This window comes from Typopeltis vanoorti, chromosome 5 (genome assembly GCF_054136105.1).
Source record: "Typopeltis vanoorti isolate ZY-2024b chromosome 5, IOZ_Tvanoo_1.0, whole genome shotgun sequence".
NCBI lineage: Eukaryota > Metazoa > Arthropoda > Arachnida > Uropygi > Thelyphonidae > Typopeltis > Typopeltis vanoorti.
Window position 1 is genome coordinate 133,441,690 of NC_143553.1, and position 22,962 is coordinate 133,464,651.

General features: G+C 33.1%; 1 protein-coding gene across 1 annotated transcript in view; it reads left to right on the forward strand.

The window, feature by feature from the left end:
• LOC150106827 (Y+L amino acid transporter 2-like) overlaps positions 1–21,910 on the forward strand; it is a 199,788-nt gene extending 177,878 nt beyond the window's left edge. The window contains exon 11 of the mRNA XM_090393341.1: positions 12,551–21,910. Coding sequence (XP_090249467.1) covers positions 12,551–12,612 — 62 coding nt within the window. The 3' untranslated portion in view covers positions 12,613–21,910. The remainder of the gene's footprint in view (positions 1–12,550) is intronic.
• The last annotated feature ends 1,052 nt before the right edge of the window (positions 21,911–22,962 follow it).

Genomic DNA, 22,962 nt, shown 5'->3' on the forward strand with positions numbered 1-22,962 from the left:
TCATAATGTGATCCATATAGATAATGAATAACAGAGGGGATAATGTACATCCTTGTCTCACACCAGATTTAACATTAAACCATCTTCCTCTACTTCCTTCAATTCTAACTGCTGACTCACAACTCAAATAAAGACTAAGTATCGCTTGATATAATGCCCCATTGACACCATATAACTGCAGCGTATTGAATAGCTTCTCTCTTGGCACCTTGTCATATGCCTTTTCCAAATCGACAAAACTTAAATACAGATCTGTGTTATATTCCCATGCTTTCTCGACTATTTGTCGTAAAGTGAAGATCTGATCCTGACAGCCTCTATTTGGCCTGAATCCAGCTTGTTCTTCACCAAGCTTTTCTTCCACAATTCTTCTCAACCGTTTCTCAAGTATACTTGCATAGATCTTGCCAGGAACACTCAGTAGGGAAATACCTCTGTAATTCTCACATTCAGTTTTATTTCCCTTTTTATATATGGGTACTATGAGAGCTCTACTCCAATCATCGGAAATTCGTCCCTCTGTCCAGGCTTTCTGAACTATGCAGTGCAGCCACTGTAAGACTCTTATACCACCATACTTCAGCATTTCTGGTCGAATATCATCTACTCCTGCTGCCTTTCCACATTTCAAGCCTTTGATGGCTTTTTCTACTTCAAGTATGGATATGTATTCCTGACTGCATGCCTGGTCAGTGTTTTTTATCACTGTGCTATCATCACTGCTTGTTTCATTTAGCAGTTTTTCAAAGTAATTACCTTGTAATTAATTATAAAATTATATAAAATTAATTACTTGTAGTAATTAATTGTAAAAGGAATCTGTAATTCCTTTTACAGCACTCTTTCCTCCATTTCTAAGCTTCTTCAACAACCTCCAGAATATTTTGCCACCTTCTTGATATTTATTTTCTATATTCTTGCCAAAGTCCTCCCATGACTTTTGTTTAGCAAGTTTTACACACTGTTTAGCTTTCTTACATTTGTCTCTGTATTCTGTAAGAGTAAAAGCTGACTTATTTGCCAGGAACTTTTGATATGCTTTCTTCTTTTCCTTCACTGCCTCTTTAACTTCCTGTGTCCACCAGGGAGTTCTGATTTTTTTATCCTTGCACACAACCTCACCACATGCCTCTCTGGCAGAATCAATCAATGTTTCCTTCAGAGTTTGCCACTGAATCTCCAAGGTTTGATTCCTGTTCTCAAACTCTTTCATTTTCTTTTCAATAATATTTCTGTATTTTAGTCTACAGTTCACATCTGAGAGCTGCTCAACTTTTATTTGCTTTAAAACTTTCTTACATGTTATTCTTTTCAATATGAAATTCAATTTTATCCTGCTCAAGACTAAATAGTGATCACTTCCAATTTCAAATCCTCTGTACACTCTGGTGTCCTGCAACAGGGAGAAAACATCACTATCAACAATAACATAGTCAATGAGACTTTTCTTATTCCTAGCCTCTTCTCTCCATGTGAATTTGTGCACATTTTTTATGTTGGAACATGGTGTTAGTAATAACCAGTCCATGTCCTGAGCAGAAATCCAACAGATATTTGCCATTATTATTAGCTTTGCTGTTTTCTCCAAATTTTCCCAAAATATTTTTGTATGTCTCACAATCATTTCCTACTCTGCTATTTAGATCCCCAACAAGGACCAACTTTTCCTTTTTCATTGTGTCAGTTGCTTTTTCTAAAGCCTCAAAAATTCCTCCACTTCTACCTTAGTAGAACCTTCTGTGGGACCATAGGCACAAATAAGTCTCATTGTCCAGTTCCCCATTCTCATATTTGCCCACATTACTCTACTTGAGACTGACTGCCATTCAAGAAGATTAGCCTCGTATTTTGTGTTGAATACTATGGCTACTCCTTCTTTTCCTTGATTGTCATTGCCTGAATATAACATTTTGTATTTATTGCTCAGAAAGATCTCACCAGTTTTGGTCTTTTTTGTTTCAGTCACCCCTATTATGTCGATCTGGTACTTATCTAATTCCTCAGCTAGCTCCATTTCTTTGCCATTCAGGCTTCTTACGTTGATAGTACCGATCTTTAACTCTGGTGATGTTGAGTTGGGGTTTGTTTTCAGATTTGTTCCAGTAGCTGACTTTTCGCTGTTCGCCCTGGTTCCCTGGCGAAAACAACGGGGGCCTTGTTTAACCGGGCGACGCCCCAGCCGGCATGAAATTTTGTCATGTTGTACCATCATTTTTTATTTTGGTTTAACCAATAAGAATACAATTTGGTCGGCTAAATCCCAAATTGCCAGCCCATCCTCGTTCGTTCAGTATCAAAGTAGATCCCCAACAGGGTGCACCACGAGAAGGTGAGGATTGGACATTAGGTTAGAAGCCTTGGTCGGTTCTCCGCATTCCTTTAAAGGCTATGTGGAGGTCTCCTCTCAGTTATACAGCTTTGACCCTTAAGCACCCCAAAAAAAAATTATCAAAATCCTAAAAAAACACGACTTAACTTCTTGTTACAGACCATATAAAAAATTGGCATCCCTTATCCACTCTACTAGAGACCAACCTCTCCCCCCCCCCCCCCAGACCTATATGGTGTATACCAGGTCCCTTGCAGCTGTAAGCTGTCCTACTTTGGCCAAACAGCAGAAAAGCAAATATCAGTATTTCAGACCACAAGGACTACATTCAGTTTCACCAATACAGCCACTCTGGTCTTGCTGACCATGCGTTGGATACCTGCCATAGAATACGGTGGAAGAAAGTCACGATAATACACCGTAGTAAATACAAATATGAAAGGCTTTTCATGGAATCAGCTTCAGTCCTAAGAAACAATCCAAACCTCGATGAATTTGGCTGCATGAGACTGCCTCAAATTTGGGAAACCTACATCAGAAGACCTTCAGCTCAATCTCCCAAGAATACCAACATTGCCTGCTAGGGGGCACCATCAGGACTTTAGGAGAAATAATAGCTTCCTGCTTCTTCTCACTTACTGTTTGTTGTGCCTGTGTTCACGTGTCTTGTTCTTAAGTTTCTTGAAAATGGCAACGTGACGTTGCCGAAATACTGATGTATATTAAAATTTATTTTAATGTATATCCTAGTTGACGTAATTTTCTTAAATTATTTAGTAAAAAAAATAATAAGTAATATGAAGTATTACTTATTATGAAATAATGAAATAGCTGCCTTAAAAAAAGTTGTATAAGAAAAAAAATATTCTTATTACAAAAGCTGAAAGGGAAATGCAACAGTAATCATGGATCAAGAGCAGTAGTTCCCAACTTTTTTGGATCGTGCCCCAACTCAGCGCCCCAAAGATTTTGATGCCCCTTTAGCATAATAATCAACCAAGTTCTGAAAAAGCATAATATAAATAGGTACTTCAAATAAAAAAGGAACATAGGTAAAACTGCTTTTAATTTGTTGTAATAGAATAAAATAAAAATAATAAATATTAATTTGGTCTTAGGATGACTTTCTCCCAAATCTTTGGTAGATTTATACAGCCATACTTATTAAGGTTTGGAGTATGTATTAAGGCTTCTGTTGATTCCAGGAACAACCTCTCTGACTTGTAGAAGCTTCTGTGCATTACTTTTGTTTCTTTCCAAGGAGTTTCTTTGCAAGGAGTTGCTCTGGTGTTGTACAATAGCAAACACATCATCAACATAGCGTAGCCAGAGACTAGGTTTGAGAGTGGCTGTGTTGATAGCTAGTTTTTCCAGATGTTCTATGTAGAAGTTGGCTAAGGGGGGGGGGGGAGAAAGGGGCGAACCCATAGCTGTCCCATCTAATTACCCCAGTCCTGAAGATACTTTCAGGCGCAAACTTTGTTTGCTCACATTTGGATAAAGGATTAAACTAAATTTATTATATTCTAACCAACTGAAAAATAAACTTTCAACATCCTATGCAAGGAGTCGCTCTGGTGTTGTACCACCTTACCCCAGTCCTGAAGATACTTTCAGGTGCAAACTTTGTTTGGTCACACTTGTATAAAGGATTAAACTAAATTTATTATATTTTGTTTCTTTCCAATTGATCCTGTGTGCAGGGGTATCCAAAGCATGGTCTGCCAGACCCGACTTGCCATAGCGAAAGTGTCAGATATATTTTTTGTGTTCACTGAGGCAGATTCCACAGCTCTTCCTGTCTGTCCATAGTAGGCCTTGATGGCAAGAACAGGGTACTTCATAGACTCCTGGATGTGATAAAGGAGTTCATTTGTCCTTAGGTGAACAGATGAGAGTTGCTAATTTTACATAAGGTTTAAATACTGTGCGCAATTGGTGTTTGTTAAGCACCCTAGATATCTTTTCAGATGTGCCTTTAATGTATGGGATGGTGATAGTTTTGTTGTAGTCTTCTGTGGTAGATAGAGGGGGTTTCTGGGTAGCATTTAGTATGTTATCTATCTTATGGGGATTATAACCATTGGTTAAGAAGGTGTGACGTAGGTGAGAACGTTCAGCAGTGAGAGCAATGTCATTGGAACAGATTGTTCTAGCTCTATGGGTTAGTGTTTTTAAGATACCATATTGTTGAGAAGGGTGATGGTGTGATTGTTTGTGTAAGTATCTCCCTGTATGTGGGTTTTCTGTAAACTGAAAATGATAACGAACCTTCTGGAAGACGTGTGATCAGCCAGGAAGGGCAGGCAGTCATTGGCTTCTAGTTCCATTGTAAAGTGGATTTTAGGGTGCTGGCTATTTAGATGCACTAAAAATGTATTCAATGTGTCTGGGCCATGTGGCCAAATAGCAAACACATCATCAATATAGTGTAGCCAGAGACTAGGTTTGAGAGTGGCTGTGTTGATAGCTAGTTTTTCCAGATGTTCTATGTAGAAGTTGGCTGGGGGGGGGGGGGAGAAAGGGGTGAACCCATAGCTGTCCCATCTAATTGTTTGTATATTTTCCCTTTCCATGTAAAATAACCTGCCTGTACTGTGAATTTAAATAGCTGAAATACATCTGGGGGAAATTGTGAATTTATTAAGTTAAGTGTTTCAATCAGTGGTACATTAGTGAATAATGAGGTGATATCAAAACTCACCATTAGGTCTGAACTATTTAAGGTGTGGTTTTCTAAAATACTTTTTAGGTGGGTAGAATTTTTAACAAAAGAGGGAGAATTGTTTGTGTAAGTGATTAGTAATTTGGCTAAATGTTTAGCTAGTTTATATGTAGGACTGTTTATACTATCTACAATAGGATGCAAAGGTGTACCTTGTTTGTGTATTTTAGGAGTGCCATATATTCTGGGTGTTTTAACATGCAAGGGTTTGAGTTTTTTGACAATTTCTTTTGGCCAGGAAGTGACTTTGTTCATTAACTTGTGCACCTTATTCTTTTGTGAGTTGGTGTGATCTCGATCTATGATTTGATATGTAGACCAGTCTTGGAGCAGTGCATGCATTTTGCTTTCATATTCTGTTGTATCCATTACTACAGTGGCGTTTCCTTTGTCTGATTTGGTTATCTATTGTAATGTGGTTGTTATTGCATAGTTCTTTATGTGGGATATTATTTTTTGGAGGCTTAGAATGGACTAGGATATTGACTATAGCTGGAAGCAAGTGGTAAATCCCGCGTTCAACAGAAGCCCTTATTTTGGTTTTAGGAGCTTCTTTAGGAGTAACGGTAAAATTGTGTCCAAGACTTAATGCACTCATGGCCTCCTTGGATAAGGTTGTCGATGATAGCTTCACAACAACTAAAATCCACTTTACAATGGAACTAGAAGCCAATGACTGCCTGCCCTTCCTGGACACACTAATCACACCTCTTCCAGAAGGTTCCTTATCATTTTCAGTTTATAGAAAACCCACACATACAGGGAGATACTTACACAAACAATCACACCATCACTCTTCTCAACAATATGGTATCTTAAAAACACTAACCCATAGAGCTAGAGCAATCTGTTCCAATGACATGGCTCTCACTGCTGAACTTTCTCACCTACATCACACCTTCTTAACCAATGGTTATAATTCCCATAAGATAGATAACATACTAAATGCTACCCAGAAATCCCCTCTATCTACCACAGAAGACTACAATATCACCATCCCATACATTAAAGGCACATCTGAAAAGATATCTAGGGTGCTTAACAAACACCAATTGCGCACAGTATTTAAACCTTATGTAAAATTAGCAACTCTCATCCGTTCACCTAAGGACAAATGCACTCCTTTATCACATTCAGGAGTCTATGAAGTGTCCTGTTCTTGCCATCAAGCCTACTACGGACAGACAGGAAGAACTATGGACATCTGCCTCAGTGAACACAAAAAATATATCCGACACTTTCGCTATGGCAAGTCGGGTCTGGCAGACCATGCTTTGGATACCCCTGCACACAGGATCAATTGGAAAGAAACAAAAGTAATACACAGAAGCTTCTACAAGTCAGAGAGGTTGTTTCTGGAATCAACAGAAGCCTTAAAACATACTCCAAACCTTAACAAGTATGGCTGTATAAATCTACCAAAGATTTGGGAGATAGTCATCCTAAGACCAAATTAATATTTATTACTTTTATTTTATTTTATTTTTTTCAAACTTTCTAAGACTATTATTTGGACTACTATTTCAAAACTTTGAACTTCTTTTTTTTTTTTTTTTAAACCTAGATGGTGCCCTATTAGGATTTTAGTATTGTGTTGCACGCTGCAATTACTTATACTAACCCCACTGTTACACCAGATTGTGGTTGTCTTGCATTTGTAACAAACTTTGTGTTGTGTGCTCTGAAGATGCTGGATATAATACCAGCGAAATATTAGCTTTTAAGTTAATAAATAGTTATTTTTTTATCCATCTGTGTTCATATCAATACCGTTAAATCTATTACAACATGTCTGATGAACACATAAGCCTATCCATGCTTTTAATTTGACTTTCTTCAATGAATATAAATTTTATATTACACTTTGTATATTATAAACATAAATTGAACTCAACTCAGGAAAATAAAATCCAAGTTAATGTGATCCTTGAGCTTGATATCTGCTGCAAAGAGTTGTTATTTGAGGTACTAATTTAGTCAATTTCAATCTCAAATCCCTATGGTTTGTGATATCCAGATGATTTCTTTTTTTCAGTAACAAGTCATTTACAGCACTAAAGCCAATTCAACTAAATATGATGACGGGAAGAGCAACAGTAATTTTCGTGCAAAACTAGCCATGCCATTGTTCCTTTTATGTTGAATAAAGTTCTAATAGACTCATCATTTTGCATTTCTGTGAGTTCTTCTTGATACTGCATGACCACAACAGTTAGGTCCACTAGCATTGGCTGAGTTATCCAAGATAGAAAACAAATTTCTTTTAAATCAGAATATCTGTCATTTAAATCACAGGCCATTTTGCTCAGGTGATCAATAATAATAAGTACAGCAGCATGAGTTACCTCACACTTATTTAGTCAATGAAATTGGTCAATATTTTTAGCCAATAAATTTCCTGGCATTTCTTGCCTATCGTAAAAGGAGCACCATCTGTAGCACAAGATGTAATATTTTTCATTGATATTTGAGCTTCATCTAAATAATTTTTGAGTTTATTGTATATATATATATCAATGGCAGTAGGTGGTTTTCAATGTTTCACAGAACAACATCTCTTCAGTAAATTCACCATTGTCAATATATCTTACATAGGCCATCAATATAGCCTCACTGTCTCTTACAGTTGATTCATCCATCTGTATTGAGAATTTCCTTGATCTCAACTTTTCAATAAGTTGTGTTTCCACATCTTTAGCCATCTCATCTATTCTTTTGCTAACAGTGTTATTGCTCAGTGGCATTCTCCTTTGACATCTTCGTCATCTTTCTCCAGAACTGTTTTGAGAAAAGTTGATATCGCTGGTTTAATTAAATCCTCCCATATAGTATGATTTTTTCTTGATTTAGCTATGAGCAGAGAAATTTCATAACTAGCTTCAAGAATATAATTTTGGGTAGCAGTTCGTACAGAGAACAATGAATCTATTGCTGATCTTTTCTCCTTTAGAGACTTAAATTGGTTCAAATCATAGTTCACATAAGCACTATGTTTCGCCTTCAAATGTGCTTCGAGGTGACCTTTTTTCATTGATTCGTAGGTCAAACAGTGTTCGCACAATAGACAAAATGGTGACTGAGAAGTGGGTATGAAACCAAACTTCAAATACTCATCTGAATACTGACGATCTTTTTTCTTGCTTGCATTACTCATTTTATGCATGAGGTTAGCAACCAAAAGGGGAAAAAAATAGGTTTATAAAGTATACTGTATGCATGTGTGGATTATACAAGGAAATTAAATTCGCATAACATGTATTTATACTACTATAAACATATAATAAATAAAAAGTTAAAATAATAAAAAAGTAAAATTTTAAAAGTCTACCATCACAAGTAGAGAAAAAGAAATAACGAAATCTGAGAGATTATGTTTATGTTTTCAGCTGTCAAACGAATCTAATACAATTGTGGCAAAGTGTTCATTTTATTTAAATTGATAGTAGTGCAACTTTTGGGTAACCAGAAAACTAACAACATGTAAAAATGTTACATGAAAAATGTCTGCTAACATAAAAAACATTGACAATATACATAAAAAAATTAAACAAACTTGCCTTGTTGTTTCTACAACAAAAACTGCACAAAGTTAAATTGACATTGTGTACTTTTCGGAAGTGACAGGTGCTACAATCTAACCTTAACACACTTACGCTGCCAAGTATTTATGTTGACTGCTGTACTAGTGTTGGCAGCTTTTTTTTTTCTTGGAAAGTCAGGATTACAACATTGATAATTTATCCAACAATGGTGATTTCTTGACTATATTGGTGATGAAGTGATGAATGCAACATCATTTTCTAACTGCCCCTTAAAATATTCAAATTGCTCCCCTGTGGGGCATATGCCCCACGTTGGGAAACACTAATCAAGAGGATTATAACAAAAAAAATGCAAGATCTCCTATGTGACAGTTCTATGTACCAAATTATAGATTGAGATGCCCCACTATGAAACAAGTCTGCAAATGATTCAAAAAAGTGACTTTCTGGCCCAAAGAAATCAAAAAATAAAACAGTTCATGTTAAACCACCCTGCATTTATGGATTACCAAAAATCCAGAAATCTACTTTTACAAAAGTAGAGGCAACTCCTCTACTTTTGTAAAAAATTCAGTTCATTTCAAATCACTACTTAAAAATCATATCCTTAAAAATTCAGTCATAATGGTTAGTTTTGATTTCACTCTTTATTTACCAATGTACCACTAATAGACACTCTTGATTTGATGAAGTCTAAATTTCCCCCTGATATCTTTGGATTATTCAAATTTACTATGTGTGCAGGTTACTTTACATAGGGAGAGAAATCTACAAACAGATTAATGATACTACTATGGGTTCCCCCCAGCAAACTTTTACATGGAACACTTTAAGTACTTACCACAGCTACATACAAGCTCCTAGTGTGGTTATGCTATGTTGATAATGCGTTTTTGCCATTTGGCTCCATAAATAAGACACTTTGGATGCATTTTTCACCTACCTAAACGGCCAACACCTCAAAATCCACTTCACAGTAGTAAAAGAATCTAATAACTGTTTACCTTTTCTTGACACATTAGTTACCCACCTTTCAGGTGGATCACTATCTATTTTCATTTATACAGAAAGCCAACACACAGGAAGATATCTACGCAAACAATCACATCATGATGATGATGGGCTTGTTTATCTACATAAACAATCACATCGTCATCTAGCTCAACAGTATGAGCATTTTAAAAACACTGACACATAGAGCTAGAGCCATTTGTTCAAATGATACAGCTCTGCCCACAGAACCCAAATATCTGTGCCATACTTTCTTTCTCAACAGCTATAATTCCTACAAAATAGATAAAATACTACATAGTCCCATTACTCCCATTACTTCTGTGTTGCTGTGTATTACTTCTAATACACAGCAACACAACATTATCATTTCTATTCCATGTCAGAGGTACATTAGAAAAGATAACCAAAGTACTAATGAAACATGGGCTTGCATCACATTCAAATCTTATGTTAAATTAGCAACTCTGATCTGCTCACCTAAGGTAAACACTTTGATAAACTTCACCTTCTAGCACATCCTGGACTGTATGAAGTTCCTTGTCACTGTGACTTGGCCTACTATGGGCAGACTGGAAGATCTGCTTGGAAGAACATAAAAAATACATTTGCTACCATTATTATGTCAAGTTAGAACTTGCAGACCATACTTTGGACACCCCTTCACACAGGATTTAGATGGAAGAAAACTAATGTACTATTTAGAAGTCGTTACAGATCCGAAAGATTATTTTTTGACTCAGCCATGGTAAAGAAGAATTCTCTTAACCTGAATAAATATGGTTGCGTTAATTTGCCAAAAATTTGGGAGACTGTTAACTTAAAAGCAACTCCCACATTGCTGTATATATGTTACCGCTAAAGTGCAGAAATCAGTTATTCTGCAGATTATCTAGGTATTGTGCAGATTAACTACGGTGATCCGTTAATGTGCGGAAAATTGTTTCATTTCTCAAATTACCTAGGTAATCTGCACATTACCTACTAGGCACTCGTTAAAGTGAAAATAAGATCTTTGCTGGAACAACAGCAACGTTTCTGTATGTTTAAATTAAGATAATGTTATTTATTTATTTTTTGATATCTAAAGAATCAAGTTAATACAATCAAACAATCAACAAATTAGCTGATAGAATCAATCATCAATCAATTAATATAATACAAGGAATCAAACGGTTTAAAATATTATTACAATTAAGAAAAAAAACATATGATAAAATTATGTTTACTTCTTAAAAAACTAACTAAAAGTGGAGGGAGAGGGGGGGAAGGAGTAGGGATAGGAAATGAGAGAAACAAACTTTTGAACTTTAACGATACGAAAGCCGTTAATGTGCACATTACCTAGGTAAAATGCAGAAAACTCTTGATTCCGCACGTTAACGGAGCAAATCAGTTAATCTGCAGATTAGCTAGGTAATGTGCACATTGACGGTTTTCGCACTTTAGCGGTAACATATATATATATATATATATATATTTTTATAACATTAGAGGGTTCCAAAATAGCACTTTAGATCTTTTGTCTGTTATAATTGTATTGTTTCACTTACTCAATGTCACATATACATGCTGTGTTGTGCTCTGATGATGCTCATTTGAAATTCAGCGAAACATAAGCAAGTTAATAAAACATCTTTTTATAAAATAGTTCATTATGTTGTTAATACTGTTAAAAATGTCATGAGTAACCATCAACACATATGCTTATTTGTTAGCCTTCTTGATATGTATGACCTCTTTATATTATCTGTCTTTGTTTGGTGAAAAAAAAAAATAATTTTTTTCTTCTCAACTAAAATACTTTAATCAGCCAAATCTAGAGCCCTTTTTCTTCCTTTTTTCTCAAAGTCCACTACAACAAACTGCACTACTCCAATGGATATTTTGGTTGTCATTATGATCATGTATACTGCATTTTTTTAAACTCTTTGACTGCGGAACAACTTTTCACGAATGGTGCCTAGACCTCTAGTTATGCTTGCAGGCACAAATAGCACAGTGCGAGTAACATTTTTTTAATAGGCAGCAAATTTCTTTTTTCATTCTTCTGTCTAAATTATGGATTATTAGCAAACTAACACCTTACCATCTTAACAGCTAGTTAACTTTCCTAAAAAATGTACGAAATCTAAAATATACAAAAAATGTAACTGAAATTTTAGTTTACTTACAGTCAACTCTCATACTAGTGAACTTGTAAGGACATAAACAATAGTTTGCTGGGTCTTTTTGTGATGAATTAATTAATTTTAATAGTGTTACTGTAGTGAGAGTTGACTGTATGTTCATGTATCACCTTCAGCTTTGAGGAGTGAAATTTATTTATTTATTTTGCTTTTCTAATAATCTCAGCAACAAGAGGTTAATGTAGTACATTAGCACTGTAAGGCTGTGGAATAAATAATCTTGGAACCCTGCTCAACAGACCAGATTTCACATCTTTTTAAGCCACTTCAGCCCTCTAATAAATAGAGTGATGATCTCACACCAGACAGTGATTTTCACTGTCTGGTGTGAGATCATCACTTAAATTAAAATCTACAAGCATTTATGCCACAATAGAATAATGCAGTTTGCAGATTAAAAAGCAGAGAGGCTATCCACTCAACCAACCAGACTGGCAGTTTGTTTAAGACATTGCCCAAAGTTTTACAAATACTGAGGCTTTCCCATCTGAAGTGAGTGAGTAAATTATGGTTATTAACTATGTAAAACAGGAACTTTAAAAGTTTGGATTAGTTGAAAAGACTAGGTTCTTGTATAACTATGTAAATGATAGAAAGAAAACAATTCTGGTGTGGTGAAAAAACTATGAGTGTATTGGAAAATAACTGTAAAAAGTTATTTTTTATTGTTGTATGTTTAATTTAGGAAATTATTGTATCTTATTTAAAATAATAACAGAAATAGGAATTTCATTCAATTTTTTTTCTCTTTCAGATTCTATAACTGTCACACTTCAGAAGTTATTGGTTGTTGTACCTTCAGAAAAGACTACATAGTGGAATATATTAAAGATATAAAATATAAAAAAGATGTGAACTGTGGCTTGGCTTCATGGATTTCGTAAAAAATAAGCTTTATAGTTTATTATTGTTGCATTCAAACATGTTTTATTTTTTCCTGAAACCAAAAAAATTTAGTCAAATGACTTTTTTTTTAATAACATCATTGTAATTGGTTATAAATTTTTTTGAGATAGAAATACCAGAGTTCAAATACTTTTATACATTGTGAAAAATTGTTCTTACCTTCTACTCTTTACCTTCTATAACAATATAATGATATATTTTATATCTATTTTTATACATATATGAAACATTAAATTATTGTGCTAAAGGTGAACAGAGTGACACTCCATACCTAAATTATTAAATGACTCATATTCTGTTCTCACTGCTCAAAGTTCATTACTTCATAAAAACTTTGGTGAGGTCAAGAACATTGTCAGTATAATATAAGAGCATGCAATAAGCATTTTAATAAGATAATGTGGAGTAAGTTAATATTAATTTTTTTTTTTTTACTGTGCTTTCATTGCTATGAGTAAAAATAGTACAGTTTATTTTAAAAAAAGAGAAAGAAAGGGGGGGAAAAACAAGGAAGAAGTTATTGAAGAAACTGTGTGCTGTACAGTATAAAATGAAAATTTATACATAAGAATACCCACATTTATATCATTATTCAAAACAAACAACTATTTATTTGAAATAATGAATATTTATCCATTTGAATATTAGAGAGATTTGATTCTGTATGCATAATAGCTATGCACACTCTTTTAATATATGTATAATTTTAAAAAATTGTTTCCAAATACAGTTGGCTTTCATTATAACAAACCAGTGGAAAGTCTTAACCAAAATCTCATAGGTGCTATGCTATGCTAAAAATAATAAAACAAACTTATCATAACTATTCCTGTGGTCCCTTTCTATAGTGAGAGTCAGCTGTAAGAGTCATTTTTTTTAGCTATTAATTTTATAGTTTGGTTTCATTATGCTTTTTATTTGTTTCGTGTCATGTGATATTAAAATGGGAATGACACTGTAAGCAAAAAACAAAAAATTATTATTTGTTGTTATCATCACATCACATCACATCATCAAATTCTTCATATGTACCCTCAGGGGATGTAGAGGATAAGATAGCCCTACATGATTAAGTTTATGTTATTACCAACTTCCCATCAGCAATTTTCTAACAAATAACAGACTAATTAGAGGGGTCTCCAGTATTGTTAGATCTTATATTTTGGTCCTCTAAGGCTCTTCTAACTACATCAGTCCACCTAGATCTGGCTTTCCTTTAGGTTCTGAGTCTTTCTCCTATCATCAAACCTGTTTTGCTCTCTTTTCCTTTCATATTGTTTAAGTGATCTTGCCACCTTAGGTCAGCTCTTCTCACACATTTTTGAATGCTAACAATGTTAAGTTCCAACCCAATATCTTCATTTTTAATACAATTCTGCCATTACATCTGTTTACTCTTATGGCATCAATACTTTTTCAACCTGATGAAAAATCTTCCTACATTCCTTGATTGTTATTGCCTACATATAACTTATAATTATTTAGAAGAATCTCACCTGTTTTAGTTGTCTTTATCTCAGCAACACCAATCATGTTGGCATGATATTCTTTGTAAGTGTTATTCTTTTCTGTTGATACATCTTACATGTCCATATTCATTTTGGCTAAAGATGAGTTTTTGTTTGTTCAGTACTGATTTTCCCTGTTCACCCTGGTTTTGTGATAAATATAGTGGGGGGCTTGTTTAAATGGGCTTCATTAGCCATCATGGTAATTCATCATGTTGTGCCATACTTTTGTTTATGGTTCAGGCCAATACACAAATACAGTTTGTTCAGCTAAGTCCCAAATTGCCAGCCCATCCCTATTTATTCAGTAACCAAGTGGATATCTTCAAATAAGATGCATCATGAGAAGGTAATGTTTTAGATCAGAAGTCTAGTTAGTTCTACACATTGGTTGCATTGTGGTAATTGAAAATAAAAAACTACCCAAAAGTTGTTGCACTGGTTGAACAATGAAGTATGGCTGACTTTTTTTTTAGAAATTGATGTTTTCCCCTCATAGTATTCCTCTGGCAAATTATACCCAGTTCCGCTGATTCAGTTTAGATCTCTTGAGTATCATTGTTACTCCTCTGAGCTGCACTTTCATCTCAGTAAAAAAAATAAAAATAAAATAAAACATCACATATAGCCAGATGTGGAGAATAGTGAGAGTATATCATCACACTATGTTGTTGTTCATAGTTGTGGAATGTTTGTTGGCTCTGAAGTAGGCTTTACCTGCTTCAGGAATAAAAGTTTTAAAACAAAACTTGATATAAACTAATATTCTTTCACATCACTTATTTTGAAAATTGCCAAATAAAATAAACAACTGACCTATTAAACTGCATTTGCCCCAAACTTATACTACATACTGTAATGATGGCACTCATCTTGAAGCAATACAACATTACCTAGCAACGACAAGTTACACTGCTGGTTGTACATATCTCTTACATCGAGGAGGAGAACTTTACAGTAACACCTTATAAGTGACATAACTACTACTATGATGACTTGCGGATCTGCTTTATGTAAAGGTGGATTTTTATTTTTTACTAACTTGAACATTCCACTGATTAACTTATCTGCAATCTGAGCAACAAATTAAATTTTTTGATGTCTTCCCACTCAGCTAGAATTATAAGGCAACAACAGTACTTATTTATTATGAATCATTTTTGTTTTTATTCCCCCTTGTTTTCCTTTGTAAAAGCAGAACTTTTTTTACTAACAATGTTTATGGATGTTGAAAAGTCAGAAGCAGCAGTCATTATGTTGAACTCCCCCCCCTCAAAAATTATGTATTCCAATGTTTTTTATATTACAACATTAAATTTGAACATGATATTTGAACATAACTTGCCTATAGTTTGATTTACTCACTTTATCAAGAGAATGCAAAGTAAATCATGCTAACAAAGGAATGATGTGTACAGCAAACTAATGTACAATGCAAATTATATTTACTCAAGTTAACTGAAGTTATAACTTTTGGAGAGGGTAGGATAAAGTTAAAAATTCATAAAAGTGTTCTGTTGTTATTTTAGTAATTTATGGAAAACTATGTATATTGATGCTTAGGTTGAGTAGTTTTGTATGTACTTCCCATGGTAATAACAGATATATTAAGATATATAAGAGTTGAGATGAATTATTTCTTTCATGTTGTAGAAAACAAACAATCTTTGTATGGCAACAAGAAAAAGTATTATTCTAAGTTGTTTGTGTAAAATATATCTCTATATTTAATGGTAATTATATTTCCTAAAGTTTGAGCTAAAATTATGAAAGCCTGTTTTCTTAATGCATATATAACTTGTTTTCATACTGTATGAGTGCAGCAGAAGGCACAACACACAGCCTAGCATGAATGTGTTAATTTCACTCAGTACATTGGTGTCTATAATTTTTTTATTAATTAATTATTTTTTTTCCAGTGGATGGTATAGGAAGTCATTTAGATTGATTGTTAGATATACATTGCGGCTGAATATAAAATATTGTGCTTGCCTTTTGTGGAAATATAGAAGTGACAACGCATACCATGCATTGTCACATCAATAATTCATGAATTCTTATTTCTTTAAATTTTTATTATTCAAGTCTCAGAATGGTTTTAATCAACTTAAGGATGCTTTTAACATATAGTTGCTAAATATTATATTATATACTTCAAATGATCAAGTTATTATGTAGTTGTATTTTCAGAATGAATTTTGGTTTATAAGTTGACTTCTTTGTAAGTATAAAAAATGTGTTTATTTTTAATGTATATCTGTTTTTTTTTGTACTGAGCTTTCACGGCTCTTCTGCGCTGTTTTCAGCTTTATTATTATGAATTTAAAAAAAATATGTTGATCAGTAGTTTCCCAAAATGGAAAATATCACCTTATATGTTGATTTATCCCATAATTTTTTGCTTTTTTTCTCTGTATATAAGTAAAAGCATTTTGTTTCATTTTTATATACCTTATTTTTGTTTGTTCTATCATTATTCATTTGCTGTTTTAGAAATAATGTCTTTGTGTCATTTAGAAAGTTTTAATATTGAAATATTAGCACATCAGAAATTTACAATAAGTGAATGTTGATGTTTGTTATCTGCAGTGCCTTGAAGAGATTGAATAACAGAGATTTACATTCCATGTTTCAAGAATGTGGAAAGTAATAATAATACATTAAAGATTATAAAATAAAAATGTAGAGTTTTCAGGATAAACCTTTACAAAAAATAAAAAATTCATTTTACTTTTTTGAGATATTAAGTATAACATACAGGTGGAAAGGCTTATGTTTCACAGTACATGTTATTTATTTTCATGGTATTGATGACTACAGAATAATATGAAAATAATATTTATTAACTTATTTGCTGATATTTTGCTGGTATTATATGCAGCATCTTCAGAGCACAAAAACAGTTTGTCATAGTACGTGAAACAACAACAATTCAATTTGGTATAACAGTGGAACTAGTTTAATATCTAATTAATATTTGTTTTTTCTCTTTTTCCAACATAGATAGCACCTAATCAGAACTTTAGCTCAGTGTGTTGTCTGTTACAATTTTTTTAAATTAGTTCCACTGTTATACCAAATTGTTGTTGTTTCGCATACTGTGACTAACCGGTTTTGTGCTCTGAAGATGCTGGATATAATACCAGCAAAATATCAGCAAATAAGTTAATAAATATTATTTTCTTATCATTCTGTGTTGTCATCAATACCATGAAAATATATAACAATAAGTATAACATATTTTGGGTAATGCAGTATGACATTTTTTAAGGAAAAATTTCATAGTGAAGTGACTAGTTAACTGAGTGTGAATTTTTAATGTTGTAAATCTGATTTATGAGTGAAAGAGTAATACAAACTAGTCCTTGTACAGTCTTTCTTCTGTTTATGATTTCTCTGACCAGTTGTTCATGCATTTTATTTTCAGAAACTGGAAACTGTCATCTTACTACTAAGATGTCAGATGCCATAATTAGCATTTAGGTTACTAGAATATAAAATTATTCTAGTAGTTGATGAAATTGATAGTGTAAAAAAAAAAGTTTTCAAAATATGGTTCTTGGTATGATTTAACTGCTCATCTGCTATGAAACACCACTTATTAGGTATGCATGTGTGTGAGAGACTTTTGAACTGTTATATGGTTAATACTTAAAAACACTACAAGGTCATTTGAACTGAATCTAATAGGGAAAAAAAATTAACAATTTGAAATAACTCTTCATAATTAAATGATTAAGCCATTACTAACGTATTTCTTGAAAATGCCAGAACAGTTTATTTAGCATTATTTTGTGAAACTATAAAATAACCACAAAGTAACTTGAATAAAAATGAGCAACATATTAGGAAAGCATATCAGTTATTATACTAGCATGTTTTCAGTGTCAAGAGTGGTTATATATAGTGCTTCACTTTATAAAATAAGAGACAAGCACTTTAGATAAACTTCAGGTCTTTAATTACCCAAACAGCTATATTAATTAAAAATATATCAGTTAATTTTTGCTTTGTATCCATGTTATTCTAATGGTATCCAAATATTATTTCAATTTCACTGGGCACTTTTGCATCCATATATTTATTGACATGTAAGCATATCAAAGCTGGTATATTGTTAAATGTGTCCTCGTTTCATGTATTGTCTTCCACATGTACTAAAAAAAAGTTTAGGAAGTATAATTCCAGAATAATTCAAAAAAAAAAAAAATCATGGTCATAGTGCTCTCCTTCTCCTTTCTCTTTTTACTAGGAAAGTGATAAGAGGTGATATTATTCTTTCTGTTTTTTCATACAAAACTTATGTTTGATAAAGAATATTTTCACTAAAGATATGACATATGTTTCAGAACAGATATGGCTTCTGAATAAATTTTAAATCATTTTATAACATTTTGAGTAAGATTACTATTATTAAGTACATCTGCTGTATGGAATAAAATTATTTCATAATTTTATATTCAGAAAACACAGGAGAAATTTTTTTTATCTGAATTTTATCTGAATTACCACAAAAAATGTTATAAACATGTAGTACATTATTATGATAGGTATGCTGATGGTACATAATGGGGGGGGGGAAGAACTTTGCTCTAATAGCTAAACTTACCTGAAACTTTTTTTCAAGGTATTTTCAGGTCTCTGAATATCAAGTGAGCACTTCACTACTGTTGTTATTATGAATGAAAACCTTGGTCATAAGACTTGGGGCCAAAATATTTTTTAAGCATTTTTCAGAATTTCTTATTTTATAATCATCTCTTTGGATCATTTCATTCAGACTTTCAGTATTTTTGATCTATAAAATATTAGCATTCAAAATATGAAGTTTCTCAGATTCATTATATTTATTTGGAACCATTTCCAGTGTTGGTATAAACATCTTTTATATTTTCCCCATCCTCTACCTTTGGACTCAATCTACTATTGCTTCTTTCAGTTCACCATCTCATGTGAAACCTCTCTTACAGGTAGAACTGGGCCTTGCAATTCATATGTCATACTGCTTAAAATCCTTTTTTTTTTTTTGTAAGATTCCTTCACTATTTGTCTCTACTAGATCCTCCCCCCCCCCAAAAAAAAACAAAAAAACTTTTCAACATTTTTTATGAGTCACACTCACTGGAGGTTATACTTATAGTACATTTGTACCATTAGTGGACTAAGAATTTTTTCTATTTTTATTAATTATCTATCTAGATATATATATACTTTTTTTTTTTTTTTTTTTTTTGTATTTTGTATTTTTACATAATGCAAAATTTCTGCTCTAGAGACCAAACATGGAACTTTTTTTCAAGCTACTTCAGGCCTCCAGTAAGTGGGACAATGATCTCACACCAGCCTATGAAATTCATCTCCCACCTAAAGACAATCATAAACATCTATGCACACAGCAAAATTCTAACCTGCAGCTTGTTGGTTGGAGAGTAAATATGCTAAATACTCAGCCAATGAAGCCAGTAAGCCAACATATTATCAATCTTTTACCCTGATAGTCACAATTTATAGTTCTGATATTATAATAATTATTACAAAGTTGGAAAGGATAATAAGAAATAATATAGGATCCCTAGCAAGTCCGGTGCTGACTTATGGAAGTGAGGCATGGACGATCAAAAAAGGAGATGAGAGAAGAATAACTGCAGCAGAAATGAGATTTATGAGGAGAACTGCAGGATACACCTTGTTAGATCATAAAAGCAATAAAGAAATCATGGAAGAAATGAATGAACAATCAATAATAGAATATATCCACAACTATAGATGGAAATGGAAACAGCATATTGGAAGAATGGACAAAGTAGAATCACCAAACAAATCCTTGAATACAAACCCATGGGGAAGAGATCATTTGGAAGACTATAAAAGATGGAATGAGACTGTAACAGGCCCCGAGGCCTAATACAAGATAGGATGATGATGATGATAGGACCCCTTCAAAAAAAAAAATGCTTGAACAGATTGATGTTATGTGTTGTATTAGTGAGACTGCACTGCAAGAAAGTAAAAAAGGAGAGGAGGGACTGAAAATTAAAGTTCTGAAAACACATATGAAAAATACAGTGCAATGGATTCCTTTGATGTTCATCAAGGAGGATCCTTGATGGGTATTCATTAGGAAATTATTCCTCTTTTTTAATGCTCTGATGCAGCCACCTCTAGACTGTTGTGCTTGACTTTAGTTGCCTAGGTTTTTGGAAAATAAAACAGAAAAAGGTTCAGAGATAGGTAACTGTTATAATATCAAATGGTGATTATCAGTATTAAAAAGTTGAATATGTTGGAAAGTGCACGTAAAGGAAAAGGAGGATCTGATAGTGATATGAAGGAATCTTATAGAATAGGTATAGGATTTTTTTCCATCACATGGTATGAGGGTAAAGAACAAGTGATCATATCTGCATGCTCTATAAGAGTGTGGTCAGTGAGGAAGTAGATTATTCTCATGAGTTATTGAGGCAAATGCATTATCAGTGAATTAATTTAATAGATATGATAGACATTGTGAGCTAAATGGGACTTCCATAATGATTGTTTAAGGACCTCATAGTTGCAAATAATATTGTGTGCAGATTCGGTATTTATGCTTACATCTGTTGAAACACTTCTCATTTGAGTTTTCTCTAATATTGAAATGTAAGTTTGCTACATGAATTCCTTTATTGCAGTGGCAAACTGTTTCTCTGTTTTCTGAAACTGTCATTCTGCAACTTTATTGGTTTTTTTTCCATATTAAGTGGATGACAGCTTTCAAGGACCAATGTGTAGCAATTATTATTATTTTTTTTTAAGTTCAAGAAGTAATAGTCTGTTGAATAACTATTTCTCTGTTATTACAACAGAATGGTCTTCAATTTTTTATGTAATTTCCTTTTTTGCTTTTTCTGAAAGCAGAGATATTCTTTAGCAAATATCACATCCAGTTTCTTTGTTTGCTAGCATACTAGCATATATTTTTCTTTGAAATATGAAATAAATAAAAATGGGAGAGAGAATTGTTATAACTTAACTGGCAAAACTTTGAAAAAATTAGCTGTCAAGAAAGTATAAAGTAGGTGAAATGGTTAAATAGACCTTGAGCTTTAAATTCTCCTATCCACAGGGTGGCTTATTTGTTGCTTGAGTCCAAGAGGGTTGTGACTTGAAATATGAATGAAGTTACTGGTAACTGTCAGTTGGTCAGTCTATCTAAAAATGATATTCTTTCCCCTTCCCATCTAATGGGGGGAGAATGTTAAAGGGCGAGTTAACCTGCACTACATATCATTCAGATAAATAATGTAAATTCTGTTCTGGATAATTATACATATTTTTATTTACTGTCACATATTGTAACAAAGATCTGAAGTTATGTTGTTGAACTATGTATATTTCATTGTAAAGACTTTTTTTTTGTTGTTTTGTTATTGTGTGAAAGAAGTTATAGAAAAACACTGACCTATTTAAAATGTGTGGCGTATTTGATTATTATTTCAGTTTTGTGTATTTTTGTACATGAAAACAATTTTTTTGTCTTGTATTTAGCTATATTGATTACTTAAGTTTCATTCAATTAATGTGTTATTGTAAAAGTTCATATAATGACTTTTCATAATGTCTATGTTGGTGGACTTTTTTTTTTTTTTCATATGTTTTTATTGTCTATTATCATGAAGCTTTGGCAATAAAATCTACTAGAATTTCGGTAAAATATTTTACTACATTGTGTAGATTGGTTTTTTTTTTTTTTTTTTTTTTTTTTTTAAAATGAAGACTCTTCACTACACTTTTAACAGTTGCATATCTTGCTAGAATAGGAAAAGACTACTGAATGCATGATCACTTAGCATCATTACTTTCAGGTTATGAAACTAACATTTCAAAGAGCAGGATGGGGGGGAAGCAGTATTATTGTCTTCCTCAGTAACTTGTTTTATTGGCTGCATTTCTTATGGCATTCAGTAATACTCCACCCACATCCTGTTTTCTCTCTCTCTGAAAATACAATATTCCTTACATTCTATCCCTCTATTTCAATCAGCCAAGTTTTAGTAATGCCAATAATTTCTAGTCAAGTCAGACTAACCAATTCCTCATACCTCTAGAATTTATCAGCAATAATTTTTCTTAGGTAGCTTCTCTAAACTGCAAAGGCAATATTTACATTAAATGGTTTGCTATATCTTATAATACCAATTGAAATAACAATTCTTAATTCTACAGAATATGTTGTTGCAGTTAAGATATTAAATAGAGAGAGAGAGAGAGAGAGTGTGTGTGTGTGTGTGTGTGTGTGTGTGTGTGTTAGGAAAAGAATATAGCATTGGGTTTGATAAACATAGGATTCTCTCCAGTGGTCAAGAGTAGTCTTGCATTTTATTACAAGTAAGAATGTGTCAGATAAGAGAGACTTACAGGGTGTTCGGGATAAATTTGACAGTTTCGTAAGGAAAAAGAAAATCTTCTTTGTATCTATTAAATTTAATGAATTGACAAAAAAACATTACAGGCAGAGTTAATTACAATACTATCAACAAGATTTACTCAAAATAACCACCATTAGCATCGATCACAGCTTCAATTCTGCTTCGGAACCTCGAACAAGCTGATGCTACAGTCTCCCTGGGAAGGGCCGCAAAAACTGTTTTAATTTTATCCATTAACTGGGCTTTTGTATTACTGGAAGTGTGATTGGTGTCTTTTTCAACTGCGCCCCATACAAAATAATCCATGGGGTTAAGGTCTGGGGAGTTTGGAGGCCAAACATTTG